Source organism: Anser brachyrhynchus (assembly GCF_964034855.1).
Source record: "Anser brachyrhynchus genome assembly, chromosome: 36".
NCBI lineage: Eukaryota > Metazoa > Chordata > Aves > Anseriformes > Anatidae > Anser > Anser brachyrhynchus.
In genome coordinates this window covers 190,817-210,226 of record NC_137729.1, presented here as the reverse complement: position 1 = coordinate 210,226, position 19,410 = coordinate 190,817, and the positions used below count along the sequence as shown (strand labels likewise).

Sequence of the window (19,410 nt, the reverse complement as noted above, 5' to 3'; positions counted from 1 at the left end):
GGTTTTGAGGGGAGCTTTGTGCTTTTTTTGGGAGGGGAGGGGGGGGTGCTTTGTGAAGCTTTATTTTCGGGGGTGGGGGGGATCCTCGAGCACTGCGTTCAACCTCGAGCCCCACATTCAGTTTTTGGGACCAGGTGACCCTGGAGGTCTCTTCCAACCCTAACGACTGAGGACTGTAATTAGCAGAGGCCCTCCCGTTCCCAGAGCCCCCCCATTCCCTGACACGTCCCCGCGTCCCCCCCAGAAGCCACGGGCAGCCATCTCTCCTCAGCCCCTCTGTGCTCCGTGAGGGACCACAAAATGGCCGCCCTCCCTGAGGGCCCCTCAGCCTCCCTGCTGGGCCCGGCCTGCGCCGTGAGGGGGGAGCCGAGGCTGTGCCCCCCTTTTTGGGGTCTTCTTCAAAAAAAATCGAAATTCTGAACGACTGTGGTGGAAAGCGGGGTTTTGTGGTTGTAGAGCACGCGGTAAACACAAAATTTCAAGGATTTTGGGTGGTCAAAATGAGGGGTCGAACCCTAGCCCCGTTTTGAGAGAATAAAGTTTTATTTTGGTAAATTTCGTTTTGAGAGGAGAAAGTTTTGAGCAGTTAAAGTTTTGATAGGACAAAGTTTATTTTGGTCAATTTTCATTTTGGGAAAATCCACCCTTTTCAGACCAAAAGCACCGTTGGAGGTCAGAAAACCTCCTTAGACCGTGCCTGGAGGAGTTTGAAAGGTTTAGGGGCGCGCTTTCATGGGGGATTTCTCCAGATTAGGTTGAGAGATCTTTCCAACCTTAAAGATTTTATCATTTCAGGCTAAAAAAAAATCTTTTTAAGGGACCACAAAATGGCCACCCTCCCTGAGGGCTCCCTCAGCCTCCCTCCTGTGCCCGGCCTCCTCCTTTGGCGCCTGCTGAGGTGGCCTCCAACGAGACGGGGGGAGCCCAACCTTAAAGACTTTATACTTTCATGTGAAAAACAAACAAGCAAACAAACAAAAAAAACTACTCTTTTTTTTTTTTTTTAAGGTGCAAACCCCACTTTTTAAAATCCAACCCTCCCTTTTCAAGACCCCAAATTCTCACTGCAGGATTAAACCCTCCTTTTTCACACCAAATCCCAATTTTCAGTGCTAGGGGACCCTGTCTTTAGGGTCCGAAGCCTCATTTTGGGGTTTTAAAACCTTTCCTTTCAGTTCTAAGTCCATTTGTGAGGGCTCAAGGCCGAGCCTGGGGGAAACCCTGCGCCCCATGGGGGGGATTCTGCTGCCTTGGGTGGTTTGGGGGAGATTTAGGGGTTTTGGGGTGTTCTGGAGCCTTTTATGGGAGGCTGACGAGGGTGTGGGGTGTGGGAGCTGAGGCTGTGCCCCCCCTTTTTGGGGTCTCATGGCCGGGCGGGTGCTGTCGTTGGGGTCCCTTTGAGACCCGCGCCATGTCACGACATAAAAGCCGTCGCCGCCTCGCCGCCCCCCCAGTGCCTGTCAGGACAGGGCAGGAGCGAGAGGGAGCGAGCCGGAGACCCCCCCAAACAGAGCTTTGGCCGGAGTCCCAGCCTCAAAGGACCCCAAAAAGTTTGGGATCTGAAGGTACCTCCCAAGGATCACCCACCCCAATCCTGGGGACCCCCTCACCCTGGGGGGCTCCTCCTTGCCCCACATTGCTCCCCATCGCCCTGAGGGGCTCATCCTCACCCCGAGGGGCCCCCCACCACCCCGGGGGTCTCCCCTTCACTTTGAGGGGCTCAAACCACCCCAAGGAGCTCCGCAGCACCCTCGGGGCCCCCGCTCACCGTGGGGGGCTCCTTCTTACCCCACGTTGCTCCCCATCACCCCGAAGTGCTCCCCACCACCCTGGGGGTCTCCCCATCACTCTGAGGGGCTTCTCACCACCCCATGGGCTCCCCACAAACCCCAGGGGCTCCCGACCATTCCCCGAGGAGCTCCCCACCACCCTGGGGGGCTCCTGCTTACCCCAAGTTGCTCCCCATCACTCCGACGGTCCCCCCACCGCCCCGAGGGGCTCCCCTTCTCTCTGAGGCCCTTGCCTGCAGGAGAGCCGTGGAAAGGATCTGCAAAGTGGGCGAGTTCCTGGCCAAGTGCTCGTGGCTGCGGGGCAAGGGCTCCGAGCCCCCCAGGGAAGCCCCAAGTCCCCAGAGCAAAGCTCTGAGAGACCACAAAATGGCCGCCCTCCCTGAGGGCCCCCTCAGCCTCCCTGCTGGGCCCGGCCTGCGCCGTGAGGGGGGAGCCGAGGCTGTGCCCCCCTTTTTGGGGTCTTCTTCAAAAAAGATCGAAATTTTGAAGGACTGGGGAGTGAAAAATGGGGTTTTGTGGTTGTAGAGCACGTGGTAAACACAAAAGTTCAAGGATTTGGGTGGACAAATGAGGGATCAAACCCCAGCCCCGTTTTGAGAGAATAAAGTTTTATTTTGGTAAATTTCGTTTTGAGAGGAGAAAGTTTTGAGCAGTTAAAGTTTTGATAGGACAAAGTTTATTTTGGTCAATTTTCATTTTGGGAAAATCCACCCTTTTCAGACCAAAAGCACCGTTGGAGGTCAGAAAACCTCCTTAGAGCGTGCCTGGAGGAGTTTAAAAGGTTCAGGGGCGTGCTTTCGTGGGGGATTTCTCCAGATTAGGTTGAGAGATCTTTCCAACCTTAAAGATTTTATCGTTTCAGGCTAAAAAAAATCTTTTTAAGGGACCACAAAATGGCCGCCCTCCCTGAGGGCTCCCTCAGCCTCCCTCCTGTGCCCGGCCTCCTCCTTTGGCGCCTGCTGAGGTGGCCTCCAACGAGACGGGGGGAGCCCAACCTTAAAGACTTTATACTTTCATGTGAAAAACAAACAAGCAAACAAACAAAAAAAACTACTCTTTTTTTTTTTTTTTAAGGTGCAAACCCCACTTTTTAAAATCCAACCCTCCCTTTTCAAGACCCCAAATTCTCACTGCAGGATTAAACCCTCCTTTTTCACACCAAATCCCAATTTTCAGTGCTAGGGGACCCTGTCTTTAGGGTCCGAAGCCTCATTTTGGGGTTTTAAAACCTTTCCTTTCAGTTCTAAGTCCATTTGTGAGGGCTCAAGGCCGAGCCTGGGGGAAAACCTGCGCCCCATGGGGGGGATTCTGCTGCCTTGGGTGGTTTGGGGGAGATTTAGGGGTTTTGGGGTGTTCTGGGGCCTTTTATGGGGGTTTTGAGGGGAGCTTTGTGCTTTTTTTTGGGGGGGGGTGCTTTCTGAAGCTTTATTTTCGGGGGTGGGGGGGATCCTCGAGCACTGCGTTCAACCTCGAGCCCCACATTCAGTTTTTGGGACCAGATGACCCTGGAGGTCTCTTCCAACCCTAACGACTGAGGACTGTAATTAGCAGAGCCCCCCCCGTTCCCAGAGCCCCCCCATTCCCTGACACGTCCCCGCGTCCCCCCCAGAAGCCACGGGCAGCCATCTCTCCTCAGCCCCTCTGTGCTCCGTGAGGGACCACAAAATGGCCGCCCTCCCTGAGGGCCCCTCAGCCTCCCTGCTGGGCCCGGCCTGCGCCGTGAGGGGGGAGCCGAGGCTGTGCCCCCGTTTTTGGGGTCTCCTCGAAAAAAGATCGAAATTCTGAAGGACTGGGGAGTGAAAAATGGGGTTTTGTGGTTGTAGAGCACGTGGGAAACACAAAAGTTCAAGGCTCTGGGTGGTCAAAATGAGGGGTCGAACCCCTAACCCATTTTGAGAGGAGAAAGTTTTATTTTGGTAAATTTTGTTTTGAGAGGAGAAAGTTTTGAGAGGACAAAGTTTTGAGAAGACATGGTTTTACTTTGGCAAATTTTTATTTTGGGAAAATCCACCCTTTTCAACTCAAAAGCTCCGTTGGAGGTCAGAAAACCTCCTTAGAGCGTGCCTGGAGGAGTTTGAAAGGTTTAGGGGCGCGCTTTCATGGGGGATTTCTCCAGATTAGGTTGAGAGATCTTTCCAGCCTTAAAGATTTTGGGGGAGATTTAGGGGTTTTGGGGTGTTCTGGGGCCTTTTATGGGAGGCTGACGAGGGTGTGGGGTGGGGGAGCTGAGGCCGTGCCCCCCCCTTTTTGGGGTCTCATGGCCGGGCGGGTGCTGTTGTTAGGGTCCCTTTGAGACCCGCGCCATGTCACGACATAAAAGCCGTTGCCGCCTCGCCGCCCCCCCCAGTGCCTGTCAGGACAGGGCAGGAGCGAGAGGGAGCGAGCCGGAGACCCACCCCGCGTGGAGCTTCATTCCCTCCCTTCGCGCCCCCCTCACCATGGCAGACAAACCCCCCCCCGAGCGGCCCCGCTTGGCCTGGGTGGACAGCTGGGCCACCCCCATTGAGGAATCCTCCGACTTCCTCGAGGTGAAGCAGGAGGAGGAGGAGGAGGAGGTCGTGCCGCTGCCGGGCCGTGAGTGCAGAGAAACCCCCGCCACGAACGCGCCGAGCTCCCCCGGGGGGGGGCTCGCCGCCGCCCCTGCCGCCGCTCTCCCCTCATGGCCCCCTTCGCTGTCTCTCCCCCAGCCTTCGACGACCTGGCCGTGTACCAGGAGGAAGAGGAGGCCGTGACCACCATTGACGCCTTTGTAACCAACAAGCAAAAGGTAAAGGCGACCCCCGTGGATGCTTGGGGGCTGGGGGGGGGGCTCCCGGCCGGGGCTCCCCCCCCTCACCGGGGGTCTCCCGCAGAGCCACCTGAGCGAGGAGCAGAAAATGAAGTTTCTGGAGAGCGTCTGCAGCGTCTGCACCACCGCCCGCGAGAAGGGGCTGTCGGCGGGCCTCGACTGCTTCTGTCGCCGCACCGACGTGGCCAGGCACATCGAGGTGAGAAGGGGGTGAGGCGGGCGGCCGGGGGGGGGCTGCTGCAACCTTGGGTGCCGCCGGGGGCTGGGGGCCGGGTGCCAGCTCCCGTCCCGCTCCCCTCCCGCAGATCGTGCTGGCGTCGGAGCCCCAGGACCAGCTGCAGTCTCCGGTGCGAGAGCAAGCCATGCTGGCCGTCGCCGCCTTGAGGTACGCGCCCGGGGCCGCCTCCGGCCTCGACCGAGGGTTCTTGGGTTCGGGAGGCCGGGCCTCGCCTCGCGCCCTCTCCTCGAGGCCGGGCCTCAGCTGCGGCCTCACTCCCCCCCCCCCTCCTCACAGCACGGTGCAGGTGATCAAGGTGAGGGAGATGCTGCGGCTGCTCGACACCTGCTTCCAGAGCGTCTTCCTGCTGCCCCCCAAGGAGAAGCTGAACGCGCGCTTCTATGTGATGGTGGGTGCCGGCGCCCCCTCCCCTCCCCCCCCCTCCCCCCCCCGGGGGGTTCCCCAGGGCCCTTCCCGGGGCGCCCCCAGCCCCACGCTCACCCCACGCTCGTTCCCCCCCCCACTCGCAGACCATGCACGCCGTGGACAGCATGCTGCAGCTGCTGCTGCTCAGCCCGCCGGCCACCAAGCTCCCGGAGAAGCTGCAGAGCGTCGTGCAGGTCTGTCCCGCGCCCGGCTGGGGGGCTTCTCGTCGTCCTGGGGGGCTTCTCGTCGTCCTGGGGGGCTTCTCATCACCCCGAGGGGCTCCTCCTCACCCCAGGTTGCTCCCCCCCACCCCGAGGGGCTCCCCTTCTTCCTGAGGGGCTCCCCCCCAGCCACCCCCAGCCCCCAGCCCCCAGCCCTCCCGAGCCCCGCCGGCAGCTCGCTTTTCTCCTCGCAGGCCCTGATGCGTTTCTGCACCTCCGCGAACGCCCTCGCCCGCAGGAGAGCCATGGAAAGGGTCTGCAAGCTGGGCGAGTTCCTGGCCAAGTGCTCCTCGCTGGAGGTGAGCGGCTCGGCCACCCCCGGCCGCGTCGTTCCCCCCCCTTTCCCCGCAGCCCCCAGAGCCTCGAGGCCGGGGCCTCCTCCCTCCCCGGCCTCCTCTTCAACCTCCTCCTCGCCTTCCGCAGCCCTTCGGGAGGTACCTGAAGATCTCGCAGAGGACGGACCTCATCCTCACCTGCCTGCAGCTTGTGACAGAAGGCGTGTGCGACGAGGACCAGCACTGGGTCTCCTTTCTGCTCGACGCGACCACCCGAGACCCCATCAGCTGGCTGGCGGACGTGAGAGCCCCCCCGCCCTGAGCCCCCTCCCCCGGCCTCGACGCCCCCCCCGGCAGGGAAGGAAAGGAGGCCGCTTTTCACCCCCCCGCGTCCCCCCGGCAGGTCCCGCACTTCGTCAACTTCTTCTTCAAAACGCTGAAGAAGCAGCCGGCGCCCGACGTGCGGAAGAGGCTCCTGGAGCTGCTCGTCCTCCTCACGGAGTGCTTCCCCCGCTCCGTGCTCATGACCGTGCTCTTCATCTGCCCGTCCCAAGAAAGGTACCGGCCCCCGAGCCTCCAGGGCACCCCAAACCGCAGCCCCCGGGGCTCCCCCGATAACCCCGCGGGGCCCCCGCCGATAACGCCCTCTCCGTGCCCGCAGCGCCTCGATGGACATGTGGGAGGTGATGTTTGCCGTGCCCGCCATGGCGAAGCGGCTCCTGCACGAGCTCCACCTGCTGCTGCACGACAGGAACATCCGCGAGTTCCTCGGGGTGGCCGAGGACCTCAGCCTCGTCCGCCTCAGCCTCCTCTACGCCCAGCGCCCCGAAGACCCCGTCCCCAAGGAGCTGCGGGACGTGGAGTGCCTGCAGCGCTGCCTCAGGACCGCCAACTTCCACCTGCTCTGGCTGGCGCTCAAAGGCCTGGCGGCGCTGATGGAGAGGCCGCAGCTGGTGAGCCTCCGCCCTCTTCCCCTCCCCGCTCCCGGCCTCGGCTGGCGGCGCGGCGGCCTCCTCACGCCCCGGTGTTTTCGGCGCAGGCCAAGGCAGGGCAGTGCCTGCTGCCGGACGTGCTGGAGACCCTGCAGTTCGGCAAGCCCCACATCACGGCGGCGGCCCTGGCGGTCTGCGGCAACATCCTCGGCATCGTGGAGAAGAAGGCGGCCAGCCTCACCGCCCTCGAGCTGGTCGACGTGGTCAAGCCTCTCCTGGACAACGTAAGCGGGAGGACGAGCCTCCGCGGCCCCGCGGCGCCCGCCCCGTGCCGGAGCCACGCAGCCGAAACGCCCCGTCCCCCTTCCTCTTCCTCTTCCCCAGGAGGCCGCCGCGGTGCGGGAGAGCTCCATGAAGCTCTTCAAGGCGGCCATGGAGCGCGTGCTGTGGAGGCACAAGACGCAGATGTGGAAGAAGGTGCGCAAGATCCTCGTCCCGCTCTACCTGCGCATGAGCGACGAGACCCACAGCGTGGCCAAGGTAAGCGCCGGCGACGGAGGCTCGCGGCGAGGCCGGAGGGCGCGAGGAGCCGGCGCCGAGCCCCGTGCCTCCGCTGCCTCGCAGGCCTCCCAAGAAGCCCTCATGGCGGCGGCGGAGCTCTTGTGGTGGGATGAGCTGAAGGACGTGGCCCACATGGAGCAGACCTGGAGGATCAGAGCGTGCCTGGTGAGGGCGGCCTCCGCGGCGAGGCTGGCGGGGGGCTCTCGGGGGCTCCCCGAGGTGGGTGGGGGGGGGGGGGGAAGAAACGGGGCCGGGGAGGCTCACCGAGCCTCGCGGCCTCTCCAGCTGCAGCAGGATCGAGACCGGGTAGAGAAGCGCCTACAGCAGAGCCGGGCGTACCTGGAGGACCCTCAGGCATCCGTGCGCGAGGAGACCGTGAGGTTCATCGGTGAGGCCACCTCCCTGCCCCAGCGGCCTCCGCAAGAGGCCCCGCGGCCTCCCCTCGCCCTGCCCGGGGCGGAGGCTGACGGGCGGCTTTGCTCCTAGGGCTCGCCGCGGAGCTCCTCCAGGACCAGAGCGAAGAGAAGCTGCGCGAAATCATCGACAGTGAGTGAGGGGAGCACTGGAGGCCGGGCGGGGGAGGACTGGAGGCCGGGCCTCCGCCCCGGGGGAGGCGCGGTGGAGGCTGGGGGGGGGAACGAATCGGGGGGGCAGCGGGGCGCTCGGAGCGGCTGCTCCCCGCGTTCCTCCCGGCTGGGGGGCTCCCGGAGGGGTCTCCGCGGCCCGAGCGGAGGCTCCAGCCTCTCTCCGTCCTCCCGCAGTCCTGCAGCCCATGATGCACGACGCGGCGCCCTCGGTGCGCGCGGAGACCTCCCGCACCATCCAGGCCCTGCTGCAGCATCGCAAGTGGCTCCGGCGGCTGCCGGTGCCGTGGAACCCGCTGGCGGCGCTCTGCTGCTGGCCTCGAAGGCGCCGCCAGAGGCCGAAGACCGAGCCCCAGCCCGAGGAGAGCCCAGAAGGTTCCGGCTCTGAAGGGACGTCCAAGGACCCATCCCCCTGCCAGAGCAAGGACGACTAGCTCACCTCACGGCCGCAGGGGGTTCGGATGCCTGCAGAGGAGCCTCCGCACCCCCCCCGGGCAGCCTGCTCCACGTTTTGCCGCCCTCACCACAAATAAATTTCGTCCCCATGTTTGTCCGGTGCCTCCTGCGTTCACCCCTCGGCGTGCTCCGAGCTAAAGACCCCCTCGGCCTCTCCTCCTAAGGGAGGCGCTCCGCAGCCTCCATCATCCTCACAGCTCCGCGCCGGCCTCCCTCCTGTGCCCGGCCTCCTCCTTTGGTGCCTGCTGAGGTGGCCTCCAACGAGACGGGGGGAGCCCAACCTTAAAGACTTTATAATTTCATGTGAAAAAAAAAAAAAAAAACCCTACTCTTTTTTTTTTTTTTACGGTCCAAACCCCACTTTTTTTTTTTTAAGTTTTGAGCAGTTAAAGTTTTGATAGGACAAAGTTTATTTTGGTCACGTTTCATTTTGGGTGGTAAAATCCACCCTTTTCAGACCAAAAGCACCGCTGGAGGTCAGAAAACCTCCTTAGACCGTGCCTGGAGGAGTTTAAAAGGTTTAGGGGCGCGCTTTCATGGGGGATTTCTCCAGATTAGGTTGAGAGATCTTTCCAACCTTCAAGATTTTATAATTTCATGTGAAAAAAAAACTCTTTTTTTAAGGTGCAAACCCCACTTTTTAAAATCCAACCCTCCCTTTTCAAGACCCCAAATTCTCACTGCAGGATTAAACCCTCCTTTTTCACACCAAATCCCAATTTTCAGTGCTAGGGGACCCTGTCTTTAGGGTCCGAAGCCTCATTTTGGGGTTTTAAAACCTTTCCTTTCAGTTCTAAGTCCATTTGTGAGGGCTCAAGGCTGAGCCTGGGGGAAAACCTGCGCCCCATGGGGGGGGATTCTGCTGCCTTGGGTGGTTTGGGGGAGATTTAGGGGTTTTGGGGTGTTCTGGGAGGCTTTTAGGGGGGTTTTGAGGGGACCTTGTGAAACTTTATTTTCGGGGGGGGGGGGATCCTCGAGCACTGCGTTCAACCTCGAGCCCCACATTCAGTTTTTGGGACCAGGTGACCCTGGAGGTCTCTTCCAACCCTAACGACTGAGGACTGTAATTAGCAGAGCCCCCCCCGTTCCCAGAGCCCCCCCATTCCCTGACACGTCCCCGCGTCCCCCCCAGAAGCCACGGGCAGCCATCTCTCCTCAGCCCCTCTGTGCTCCGTGAGGGACCACAAAATGGCCGCCCTCCCTGAGGGCCCCTCAGCCTCCCTGCTGGGCCCGGCCTGCGCCGTGAGGGGGGAGCCGAGGCTGTGCCCCCCTTTTTGGGGTCTTCTTCAAAAAAGATCGAAATTTTGAAGGACTGGGGAGTGAAAAATGGGGTTTTGTGGTTGTAGAGCACGTGGGAAACACAAAAGTTCAAGGCTCTGGGTGGACAAATGAGGGATCAAACCCCAGCCCCGTTTTGAGAGAATAAAGTTTTATTTTGGTAAATTTTGTTTTGAGAGGAGAAAGTTTTGAGCAGTTAAAGTTCTGATAGGACAAAGTTTATTTTGGTCAATTTTCATTTTGGGAAAATCCACCCTTTTCAGACCAAAAGCACCGTTGGAGGTCAGAAAACCTCCTTAGACCGTGCCTGGAGGAGTTTGAAAGGTTTAGGGGCGCGCTTTCATGGGGGATTTCTCCAGATTAGGTTGAGAGATCTTTCCAACCTTAAAGATTTTATCATTTCAGGCTAAAAAAAATCTTTTTAAGGGACCACAAAATGGCCACCCTCCCTGAGGGCTCCCTCAGCCTCCCTCCTGTGCCCGGCCTCCTCCTTTGGCGCCTGCTGAGGTGGCCTCCAACGAGACGGGGGGAGCCCAACCTTAAAGACTTTATACTTTCATGTGAAAAACAAACAAGCAAACAAACAAAAAAAACTACTCTTTTTTTTTTTTTTTAAGGTGCAAACCCCACTTTTTTAAATCCAACCCTCCCTTTTCAAGACCCCAAATTCTCACTGCAGGATTAAACCCTCCTTTTTCACACCAAATCCCAGTTTTCAGTGCTAGGGGACCCTGTCTTTAGGGTCGGAAGCCTCATTTTGGGATTTTAAAACCTCTCTGTGCTCCCCTCTGTGCTCCGTGAGGGACCACAAAATGGCCGCCCTCCGTGAGGGCCCCTCAGCCTCCCTGCTGGGCCCGGCCTGCGCCGTGAGGGGGGAGCCGAGGCTGTGCCCCCCTTTTTGGGGTCGCCTCGAAAACAAATCGAAATTCTGAAGGACTGGGGTGGAAAACGGGGTTTTGTGGGTTTACGGCACACAGTAAAGAGCAAAAGTTCAAGGATTTGGGTGGAAAAATGAGGGGTCACACCCCAGCCCTGTTTTGAGAGAATAAAGTTTTATTTTGGTAAATTTGGTTTTGAGAGAATAAAGTTTTGAGAGGATTAAGTTTTGAGAGGACAAAGTTTATTTTGGTCAAGTTTTATTATGGGAAATCCCACCCTTTTCAGCCCAAAAGCTCTGTTTGAGACCAGAAAACCTCCTTGGAGGTCCTCCTTGGACCATGCCTGGAGGACTTTAAAAGGTTTAAGGGCATGCTTTCATGGGGGATTTCTCCAAAATTAGGTTAAGAGATCTTTCCAACCTTAAAGATTTTGTAATTTTTGGCTATAAACCTCTTTTTTTAAGGTGCAAACCCCACTTTTTAAAATCCAACCCTCCCTTTTCAAGACCCCAAATTCTCACTGCAGGATTAAACCCTCCTTTTTCACACCAAATCCCAATTTTCAGTGCTAGGGGACCCTGTCTTTAGGGTCCGAAGCCTCATTTTGGGGTTTTAAAACCTTTCCTTTCAGTTCTAAGTCCATTTGTGAGGGCTCAAGGCCGAGCCTGGGGGAAAACCTGCGCCCCATGGGGGGGGATTCTGCTGCCTTGGGTGGTTTGGGGGAGATTTAGGGGTTTTGGGGTGTTCTGGGGCCTTTTATGGGAGGCTGACGAGGGTGTGGGGTGGGGGAGCTGAGGCCGTGCCCCCCCCTTTTTGGGGTCTCATGGCCGGGCGGGTGCTGTTGTTAGGGTCCCTTTGTGACCTGGGGGTGGTCCCTTAGTGACCCGCGCCATGTCACGACATAAAAGCCGTTGCCGCCTCGCCGCCCCCCCCAGTGCCTGTCAGGACAGGGCAGGAGCGAGAGGGAGCGAGCCGGAGACCCACCCCGCGTGGAGCTTCATTCCCTCCCTTCGCGCCCCCCTCACCATGGCAGACAAACCCCCCCCCGAGCGGCCCCGCTTGGCCTGGGTGGACAGCTGGGCCACCCCCATTGAGGAATCCTCCGACTTCCTCGAGGTGAAGCAGGAGGAGGAGGAGGTCGTGCCGCTGCCGGGCCGTGAGTGCAGAGAAACCCCCGCCACGAACGCGCCGAGCTCCCCCGGGGGGGGGCTCGCCGCCGCCCCTGCCGCCGCTCTCCCCTCATGGCCCCCTTCGCTGTCTCTCCCCCAGCCTTCGACGACCTGGCCGTGTACCAGGAGGAAGAGGAGGCCGTGACCACCATTGACGCCTTTGTAACCAACAAGCAAAAGGTAAAGGCGACCCCCGTGGATGCTTGGGGGCTGGGGGGGGGGCTCCCGGCCGGGGCTCCCCCCCCTCACCGGGGGTCTCCCGCAGAGCCACCTGAGCGAGGAGCAGAAAATGAAGTTTCTGGAGAGCGTCTGCAGCGTCTGCACCACCGCCCGCGAGAAGGGGCTGTCGGCGGGCCTCGACTGCTTCTGTCGCCGCACCGACGTGGCCAGGCACATCGAGGTGAGAAGGGGGTGAGGCGGGCGGCCGGGGGGGGGCTGCTGCAACCTTGGGTGCCGCCGGGGGCTGGGGGCCGGGTGCCAGCTCCCGTCCCGCTCCCCTCCCGCAGATCGTGCTGGCGTCGGAGCCCCAGGACCAGCTGCAGTCTCCGGTGCGAGAGCAAGCCATGCTGGCCGTCGCCGCCTTGAGGTACGCGCCCGGGGCCGCCTCCGGCCTCGACCGAGGGTTCTTGGGTTCGGGAGGCCGGGCCTCGCCTCGCGCCCTCTCCTCGAGGCCGGGCCTCAGCTGCGGCCTCACTCCCCCCCCCCCTCCTCACAGCACGGTGCAGGTGATCAAGGTGAGGGAGATGCTGCGGCTGCTCGACACCTGCTTCCAGAGCGTCTTCCTGCTGCCCCCCAAGGAGAAGCTGAACGCGCGCTTCTATGTGATGGTGGGTGCCGGCGCCCCCTCCCCTCCCCCCCCTCCCCTCCCCGGGGGATTCCCCAGGGCCCTTCCCGGGGCGCCCCCAGCCCCACGCTCACCCCACGCTCGTTCCCCCCCCACTCGCAGACCATGCACGCCGTGGACAGCATGCTGCAGCTGCTGCTGCTCAGCCCGCCGGCCACCAAGCTCCCGGAGAAGCTGCAGAGCGTCGTGCAGGTCTGTCCCGCGCCCGGCTGGGGGGCTTCTCGTCGTCCTGGGGGGCTTCTCGTCGTCCTGGGGGGCTTCTCATCACCCCGAGGGGCTCCTCCTCACCCCAGGTTGCTCCCCCCCACCCCGAGGGGCTCCCCTTCTTCCTGAGGGGCTCCCCCCCAGCCACCCCCAGCCCCCAGCCCCCAGCCCTCCCGAGCCCCGCCGGCAGCTCGCTTTTCTCCTCGCAGGCCCTGATGCGTTTCTGCACCTCCGCGAACGCCCTCGCCCGCAGGAGAGCCATGGAAAGGGTCTGCAAGCTGGGCGAGTTCCTGGCCAAGTGCTCCTCGCTGGAGGTGAGCGGCTCGGCCACCCCCGGCCGCGTCGTTCCCCCCCCTTTCCCCGCAGCCCCCAGAGCCTCGAGGCCGGGGCCTCCTCCCTCCCCGGCCTCCTCTTCAACCTCCTCCTCGCCTTCCGCAGCCCTTCGGGAGGTACCTGAAGATCTCGCAGAGGACGGACCTCATCCTCACCTGCCTGCAGCTTGTGACAGAAGGCGTGTGCGACGAGGACCAGCACTGGGTCTCCTTTCTGCTCGACGCGACCACCCGAGACCCCATCAGCTGGCTGGCGGACGTGAGAGCCCCCCCGCCCTGAGCCCCCTCCCCCGGCCTCGACGCCCCCCCCGGCAGGGAAGGAAAGGAGGCCGCTTTTCACCCCCCCGCGTCCCCCCGGCAGGTCCCGCACTTCGTCAACTTCTTCTTCAAAACGCTGAAGAAGCAGCCGGCGCCCGACGTGCGGAAGAGGCTCCTGGAGCTGCTCGTCCTCCTCACGGAGTGCTTCCCCCGCTCCGTGCTCATGACCGTGCTCTTCATCTGCCCGTCCCAAGAAAGGTACCGGCCCCCGAGCCTCCAGGGCACCCCAAACCGCAGCCCCCGGGGCTCCCCCGATAACCCCGCGGGGCCCCCGCCGATAACGCCCTCTCCGTGCCCGCAGCGCCTCGATGGACATGTGGGAGGTGATGTTTGCCGTGCCCGCCATGGCGAAGCGGCTCCTGCACGAGCTCCACCTGCTGCTGCACGACAGGAACATCCGCGAGTTCCTCGGGGTGGCCGAGGACCTCAGCCTCGTCCGCCTCAGCCTCCTCTACGCCCAGCGCCCCGAAGACCCCGTCCCCAAGGAGCTGCGGGACGTGGAGTGCCTGCAGCGCTGCCTCAGGACCGCCAACTTCCACCTGCTCTGGCTGGCGCTCAAAGGCCTGGCGGCGCTGATGGAGAGGCCGCAGCTGGTGAGCCTCCGCCCTCTTCCCCTCCCCGCTCCCGGCCTCGGCTGGCGGCGCGGCGGCCTCCTCACGCCCCGGTGTTTTCGGCGCAGGCCAAGGCAGGGCAGTGCCTGCTGCCGGACGTGCTGGAGACCCTGCAGTTCGGCAAGCCCCACATCACGGCGGCGGCCCTGGCGGTCTGCGGCAACATCCTCGGCATCGTGGAGAAGAAGGCGGCCAGCCTCACCGCCCTCGAGCTGGTCGACGTGGTCAAGCCTCTCCTGGACAACGTAAGCGGGAGGACGAGCCTCCGCGGCCCCGCGGCGCCCGCCCCGTGCCGGAGCCACGCAGCCGAAACGCCCCGTCCCCCTTCCTCTTCCTCTTCCCCAGGAGGCCGCCGCGGTGCGGGAGAGCTCCATGAAGCTCTTCAAGGCGGCCATGGAGCGCGTGCTGTGGAGGCACAAGACGCAGATGTGGAAGAAGGTGCGCAAGATCCTCGTCCCGCTCTACCTGCGCATGAGCGACGAGACCCACAGCGTGGCCAAGGTAAGCGCCGGCGACGGAGGCTCGCGGCGAGGCCGGAGGGCGCGAGGAGCCGGCGCCGAGCCCCGTGCCTCCGCTGCCTCGCAGGCCTCCCAAGAAGCCCTCATGGCGGCGGCGGAGCTCTTGTGGTGGGATGAGCTGAAGGACGTGGCCCACATGGAGCAGACCTGGAGGATCAGAGCGTGCCTGGTGAGGGCGGCCTCCGCGGCGAGGCTGGCGGGGGGCTCTCGGGGGCTCCCCGAGGTGGGTGGGGGGGGGGGGAAGAAACGGGGCCGGGGAGGCTCACCGAGCCTCGCGGCCTCTCCAGCTGCAGCAGGATCGAGACCGGGTAGAGAAGCGCCTACAGCAGAGCCGGGCGTACCTGGAGGACCCTCAGGCATCCGTGCGCGAGGAGACCGTGAGGTTCATCGGTGAGGCCACCTCCCTGCCCCAGCGGCCTCCGCAAGAGGCCCCGCGGCCTCCCCTCGCCCTGCCCGGGGCGGAGGCTGACGGGCGGCTTTGCTCCTAGGGCTCGCCGCGGAGCTCCTCCAGGACCAGAGCGAAGAGAAGCTGCGCGAAATCATCGACAGTGAGTGAGGGGAGCACTGGAGGCCGGGCGGGGGAGGACTGGAGGCCGGGCCTCCGCCCCGGGGGAGGCGCGGTGGAGGCTGGGGGGGGGAACGAATCGGGGGGGCAGCGGGGCGCTCGGAGCGGCTGCTCCCCGCGTTCCTCCCGGCTGAGGGGCTCCCGGAGGGGTCTCCGCGGCCCGAGCGGAGGCTCCAGCCTCTCTCCGTCCTCCCGCAGTCCTGCAGCCCATGATGCACGACGCGGCGCCCTCGGTGCGCGCGGAGACCTCCCGCACCATCCAGGCCCTGCTGCAGCATCGCAAGTGGCTCCGGCGGCTGCCGGTGCCGTGGAACCCGCTGGCGGCGCTCTGCTGCTGGCCTCGAAGGCGCCGCCAGAGGCCGAAGACCGAGCCCCAGCCCGAGGAGAGCCCAGAAGGTTCCGGCTCTGAAGGGACGTCCAAGGACCCATCCCCCTGCCAGAGCAAGGACGACTAGCTCACCTCACGGCCGCAGGGGGTTCGGATGCCTGCAGAGGAGCCTCCGCACCCCCCCCGGGCAGCCTGCTCCACGTTTTGCCGCCCTCACCACAAATAAATTTCGTCCCCATGTTTGTCCGGTGCCTCCTGCGTTCACCCCTCGGCGTGCTCCGAGCTAAAGACCCCCTCGGCCTCTCCTCCTAAGGGAGGCGCTCCGCAGCCTCCATCATCCTCACAGCTCCGCGCCGGCCTCCCTCCTGTGCCCGGCCTCCTCCTTTGGTGCCTGCTGAGGTGGCCTCCAACGAGACGGGGGGAGCCCAACCTTAAAGACTTTATAATTTCATGTGAAAAAAAAAAAAAAAACCCTACTCTTTTTTTTTTTTTTACGGTCCAAACCCCACTTTTTTTTTTTAAGTTTTGAGCAGTTAAAGTTTTGATAGGACAAAGTTTATTTTGGTCACGTTTCATTTTGGGTGGTAAAATCCACCCTTTTCAGACCAAAAGCACCGCTGGAGGTCAGAAAACCTCCTTAGACCGTGCCTGGAGGAGTTTGAAAGGTTTAGGGGCGCGCTTTCATGGGGGATTTCTCCAAATTAGGTTGAGAGATCTTTCCAACCTTAAAGATTTTATCGTTTCAAGCTGAAAATAAACCTCTTTAAGGGACCACAAAATGGCCGCCCTCCCTGAGGGCCCCCTCAGCCTCCCTGCTGGGCCCGCCTGCACCGTGAGGGGGGAGCCGAGGCTGTGCCCCCCTTTTTGGGGTCTCCTCGAAAAAGAAATCGAAATTCTGAAGGACTCGGGGGTGGAAAACGGGGTTTTGTAGTTTTATGGCACACAGTAAAGAGCAAAAGTTCAAGGATTTGGGTGGACAAATGAGGGGTCACACCCCAGCCCCATTTTGAGAGGAGAGAGTTTTCTTTGGGTAAATTTTGTTTTGAGAGGATAAAGTTTTGAGAGGACAAAGTTTACTTTGGTCAAGGTTTATTTTGGGAAAATCCACCCTTTTCAGCCCAAAAGCTCTGTTGGAGGTCAGAAAACCTCCTTGGAGGTCCAGAGTTTAAAAGGTTTAGGGGCGTGCTTTCATGGGGGATTTCTCCAAATTAGGTTGAGAGATCTTTCCAACCTTCAAGATTTTATCATTTCAGGCTAAAAAAAATCTTTTTAAGGGACCACAAAATGGCCGCCCTCCCTGAGGGCTCCCTCAGCCTCCCTCCTGTGCCCGGCCTCCTCCTTTGGTGCCTGCTGAGGTGGCCTCCAACGAGACGGGGGGAGCCCAACCTTAAAGACTTTATAATTTTATGTGAAAAACAAACAAGCAAACAAACAAACAAAACTACTCTTTTTTTTTTCTTTAAGGTCCAAACCCCACTTTTTTTTAAAGTTTTGCGCAGTTAAAGTTTTGATAGGACAAAGTTTACTTTGGTCACGTTTCATTTTGGGTGGTAAAATCCACCCTTTTCAGACCAAAAGCACCGTTGGAGGTCAGAAAACCTCCTTAGACCGTGCCTGGAGGAGTTTAAAAGGTTTAGGGGCGTGCTTTCATGGGGGATTTCTCCAGATTAGGTTGAGAGATCTTTCCAACCTTCAAGATTTTATAATTTCATGTGAAAAAAAAAGTCTTTTTTTAAGGTACAAACCCCACTTTTTAAAATCCAACCCTCCCTTTTCAAGACCCCAAATTCTCACTGCAGGATTAAACCCTCCTTTTTCACACCAAATCCCAATTTTCAGTGCTAGGGGACCCTGTCTTTAGGGTCTGAAGCCTCATTTTGGGGTTTTAAAACCTTTCCTTTCAGTTCTAAGTCCATTTGTGAGGGCTCAAGGCCGAGCCTGGGGGAAAACCTGCGCCCCATGGGGGGGATTCTGGTGCCTTGGGTGGTTTGGGGGAGATTTAGGGGTTTTGCGGTGTTCTGGGAGGCTTTTAGGGGGGTTTTGAGGGGAGCTTTGTGCTTTTTTTGGGAGGGGAGGGGGGGGTGCTTTGTGAAGCTTTATTTTCGGGGGTGGGGGGGATCCTCGAGCACTGCGTTCAACCTCGAGCCCCACATTCAGTTTTTGGGACCAGGTGACCCTGGAGGTCTCTTCCAACCCTAACGACTGAGGACTGTAATTAGCAGAGGCCCTCCCGTTCCCAGAGCCCCCCCATTCCCTGACACGTCCCCGCGTCCCCCCCAGAAGCCACGGGCAGCCATCTCTCCTCAGCCCCTCTGTGCTCCGTGAGGGACCACAAAATGGCCACCCTCCCTGAGGGCCCCCTCAGCCTCCCTGCTGGGCCCGGCCTGCGCCGTGAGGGGGGAGCCGAGGCTGTGCCCCCCTTTTTGGGGTCGCCTCGAAAAAAAATCGAAATTCTGAAGGACTGGGGGTGGAAAGCGGGGTTGTGTGGGTTTAGAGCTTTAGAGCACATGGTAAACACAAAATTTCAAGGATTTGGGTGGACAAATGAGGGGTCGAACCCCAGCCCCGTTTTCAGAGAATAAAGTTTTATTTTGGTAAATTTCGTTTTGAGAGGAGAAAGTTTTGAGCAGTTAAAGTTCTGATAGGACAAAGTTTATTTTGGTCAATTTTCATTTTGGGAAAATCCACCCTTTTCAGACCAAAAGCACCGTTGGAGGTCAGAAAACCTCCTTAGACCGTGCCTGGAGGAGTTTGAAAGGTTTAGGGGCGCGCTTTCATGGGGGATTTCTCCAGATTAGGTTGAGAGATCTTTCCAACCTTAAAGATTTTATCATTTCAGGCTAAAAAAAATCTTTTTAAGGGACCACAAAATGGCCACCCTCCCTGAGGGCTCCCTCAGCCTCCCTCCTGTGCCCGGCCTCCTCCTTTGGCGCCTGCTGAGGTGGCCTCCAACGAGACGGGGGGAGCCCAACCTTAAAGACTTTATAATTTCATGTGAGAAACAAACAAGCAAACAAACAAAAAAAACTACTCTTTTTTTTTTTTTTTTAAGGTGCAAACCCCACTTTTTAAAATCCAACCCTCCCTTTTCAAGACCCCAAATTCTCACTGCAGGATTAAACCCTCCTTTTTCACACCAAATCCCAATTTTCAGTGCTAGGGGACCCTGTCTTTAGGGTCCGAAGCCTCATTTTGGGGTTTTAAAACCTTTCGTTTCAGTTCTAAGTCCATTTGTGAGGGCTCAAGGCCGAGCCTGGGGGAAACCCTGCGCCCCATGGGGGGGATTCTGCTGCCTTGGGTGGTTTGGGGGAGATTTAGGGGTTTTGGGGTGTTCTGGAGCCTTTTATGGGAGGCTGACGAGGGTGTGGGGTGTGGGAGCTGAGGCTGTGCCCCCCCTTTTTGGGGTCTCATGGCCGGGCGGGTGCTGTCGTTGGGGTCCCTTTGAGACCCGCGCCATGTCACGACATAAAAGCCGTCGCCGCCTCGCCGCCCCCCCAGTGCCTGTCAGGACAGGGCAGGAGCGAGAGGGAGCGAGCCGGAGACCCCCCCAAACAGAGCTTTGGCCGGAGTCCCAGCCTCAAAGGACCCCAAAAAGTTTGGGATCTGAAGGTACCTCCCAAGGATCACCCACCCCAATCCTGGGGACCCCCTCACCCTGGGGGGCTCCTCCTTGCCCCACATTGCTCCCCATCGCCCTGAGGGGCTCATCCTCACCCCGAGGGGCCCCCCACCACCCCGGGGGTCTCCCCTTCACTTTGAGGGGCTCAAACCACCCCAAGGAGCTCCGCAGCACCCTCGGGGCCCCCGCTCACCGTGGGGGGCTCCTTCTTACCCCACGTTGCTCCCCATCACCCCGAAGTGCTCCCCACCACCCTGGGGGTCTCCCCATCACTCTGAGGGGCTTCTCACCACCCCATGGGCTCCCCACAAACCCCAGGGGCTCCCGACCATTCCCCGAGGAGCTCCCCACCACCCTGGGGGGCTCCTGCTTACCCCAAGTTGCTCCCCATCACTCCGACGGTCCCCCCACCGCCCCGAGGGGCTCCCCTTCTCTCTGAGGCCCTTGCCTGCAGGAGAGCCGTGGAAAGGATCTGCAAAGTGGGCGAGTTCCTGGC

General features: G+C 60.5%; 2 protein-coding genes across 10 annotated transcripts; both read left to right on the top strand.

The window, feature by feature from the left end:
* The first annotated feature begins 3,563 nt into the window (after window positions 1-3,563).
* On the top strand, window positions 3,564-8,806 carry LOC308184569 (uncharacterized protein). 5 transcript variants are annotated; one of them, XM_080571771.1, is made up of 15 exons: window positions 3,564-4,364; window positions 4,478-4,557; window positions 4,643-4,777; window positions 4,884-4,963; window positions 5,093-5,204; window positions 5,326-5,415; window positions 5,637-5,741; window positions 5,866-6,018; window positions 6,121-6,275; window positions 6,379-6,670; window positions 6,757-6,933; window positions 7,034-7,375; window positions 7,496-7,598; window positions 7,697-7,756; window positions 7,972-8,806. In XM_080571771.1, exons 1-15 carry the CDS (start codon window positions 4,094-4,096, stop codon window positions 8,226-8,228), a joined length of 2,412 nt encoding a protein of 803 aa, XP_080427897.1. In that variant the 5' UTR covers window positions 3,564-4,093; the 3' UTR covers window positions 8,229-8,806. The 5 variants fall into 5 exon arrangements, with proteins under 5 accessions (XP_080427897.1, XP_080427896.1, XP_080427893.1 ...); XM_080571770.1 differs by having other exon boundaries at window positions 5,637-6,018; window positions 6,379-6,933; window positions 7,034-7,189; window positions 7,274-7,375; XM_080571767.1 differs by having other exon boundaries at window positions 5,637-6,018; window positions 6,379-6,933.
* A 2,733-nt stretch (window positions 8,807-11,539) lies between these two features.
* Window positions 11,540-15,730, top strand: LOC308184568 (uncharacterized protein). 5 transcript variants are annotated; one of them, XM_080571766.1, is made up of 14 exons: window positions 11,540-11,755; window positions 11,841-11,975; window positions 12,082-12,161; window positions 12,291-12,402; window positions 12,522-12,611; window positions 12,833-12,937; window positions 13,062-13,214; window positions 13,317-13,471; window positions 13,575-13,866; window positions 13,953-14,129; window positions 14,230-14,571; window positions 14,690-14,792; window positions 14,891-14,950; window positions 15,166-15,730. In XM_080571766.1, the coding sequence occupies exons 1-14, from the start codon at window positions 11,648-11,650 to the stop codon at window positions 15,420-15,422; spliced, it is 2,169 nt and encodes a 722-aa protein (XP_080427892.1). In that variant the 5' UTR covers window positions 11,540-11,647; the 3' UTR covers window positions 15,423-15,730. The 5 variants fall into 5 exon arrangements, with proteins under 5 accessions (XP_080427892.1, XP_080427891.1, XP_080427888.1 ...); XM_080571765.1 differs by having other exon boundaries at window positions 12,833-13,214; window positions 13,575-14,129; window positions 14,230-14,385; window positions 14,470-14,571; window positions 15,166-15,729; XM_080571762.1 differs by having other exon boundaries at window positions 12,833-13,214; window positions 13,575-14,129.
* The last annotated feature ends 3,680 nt before the right edge of the window (window positions 15,731-19,410 follow it).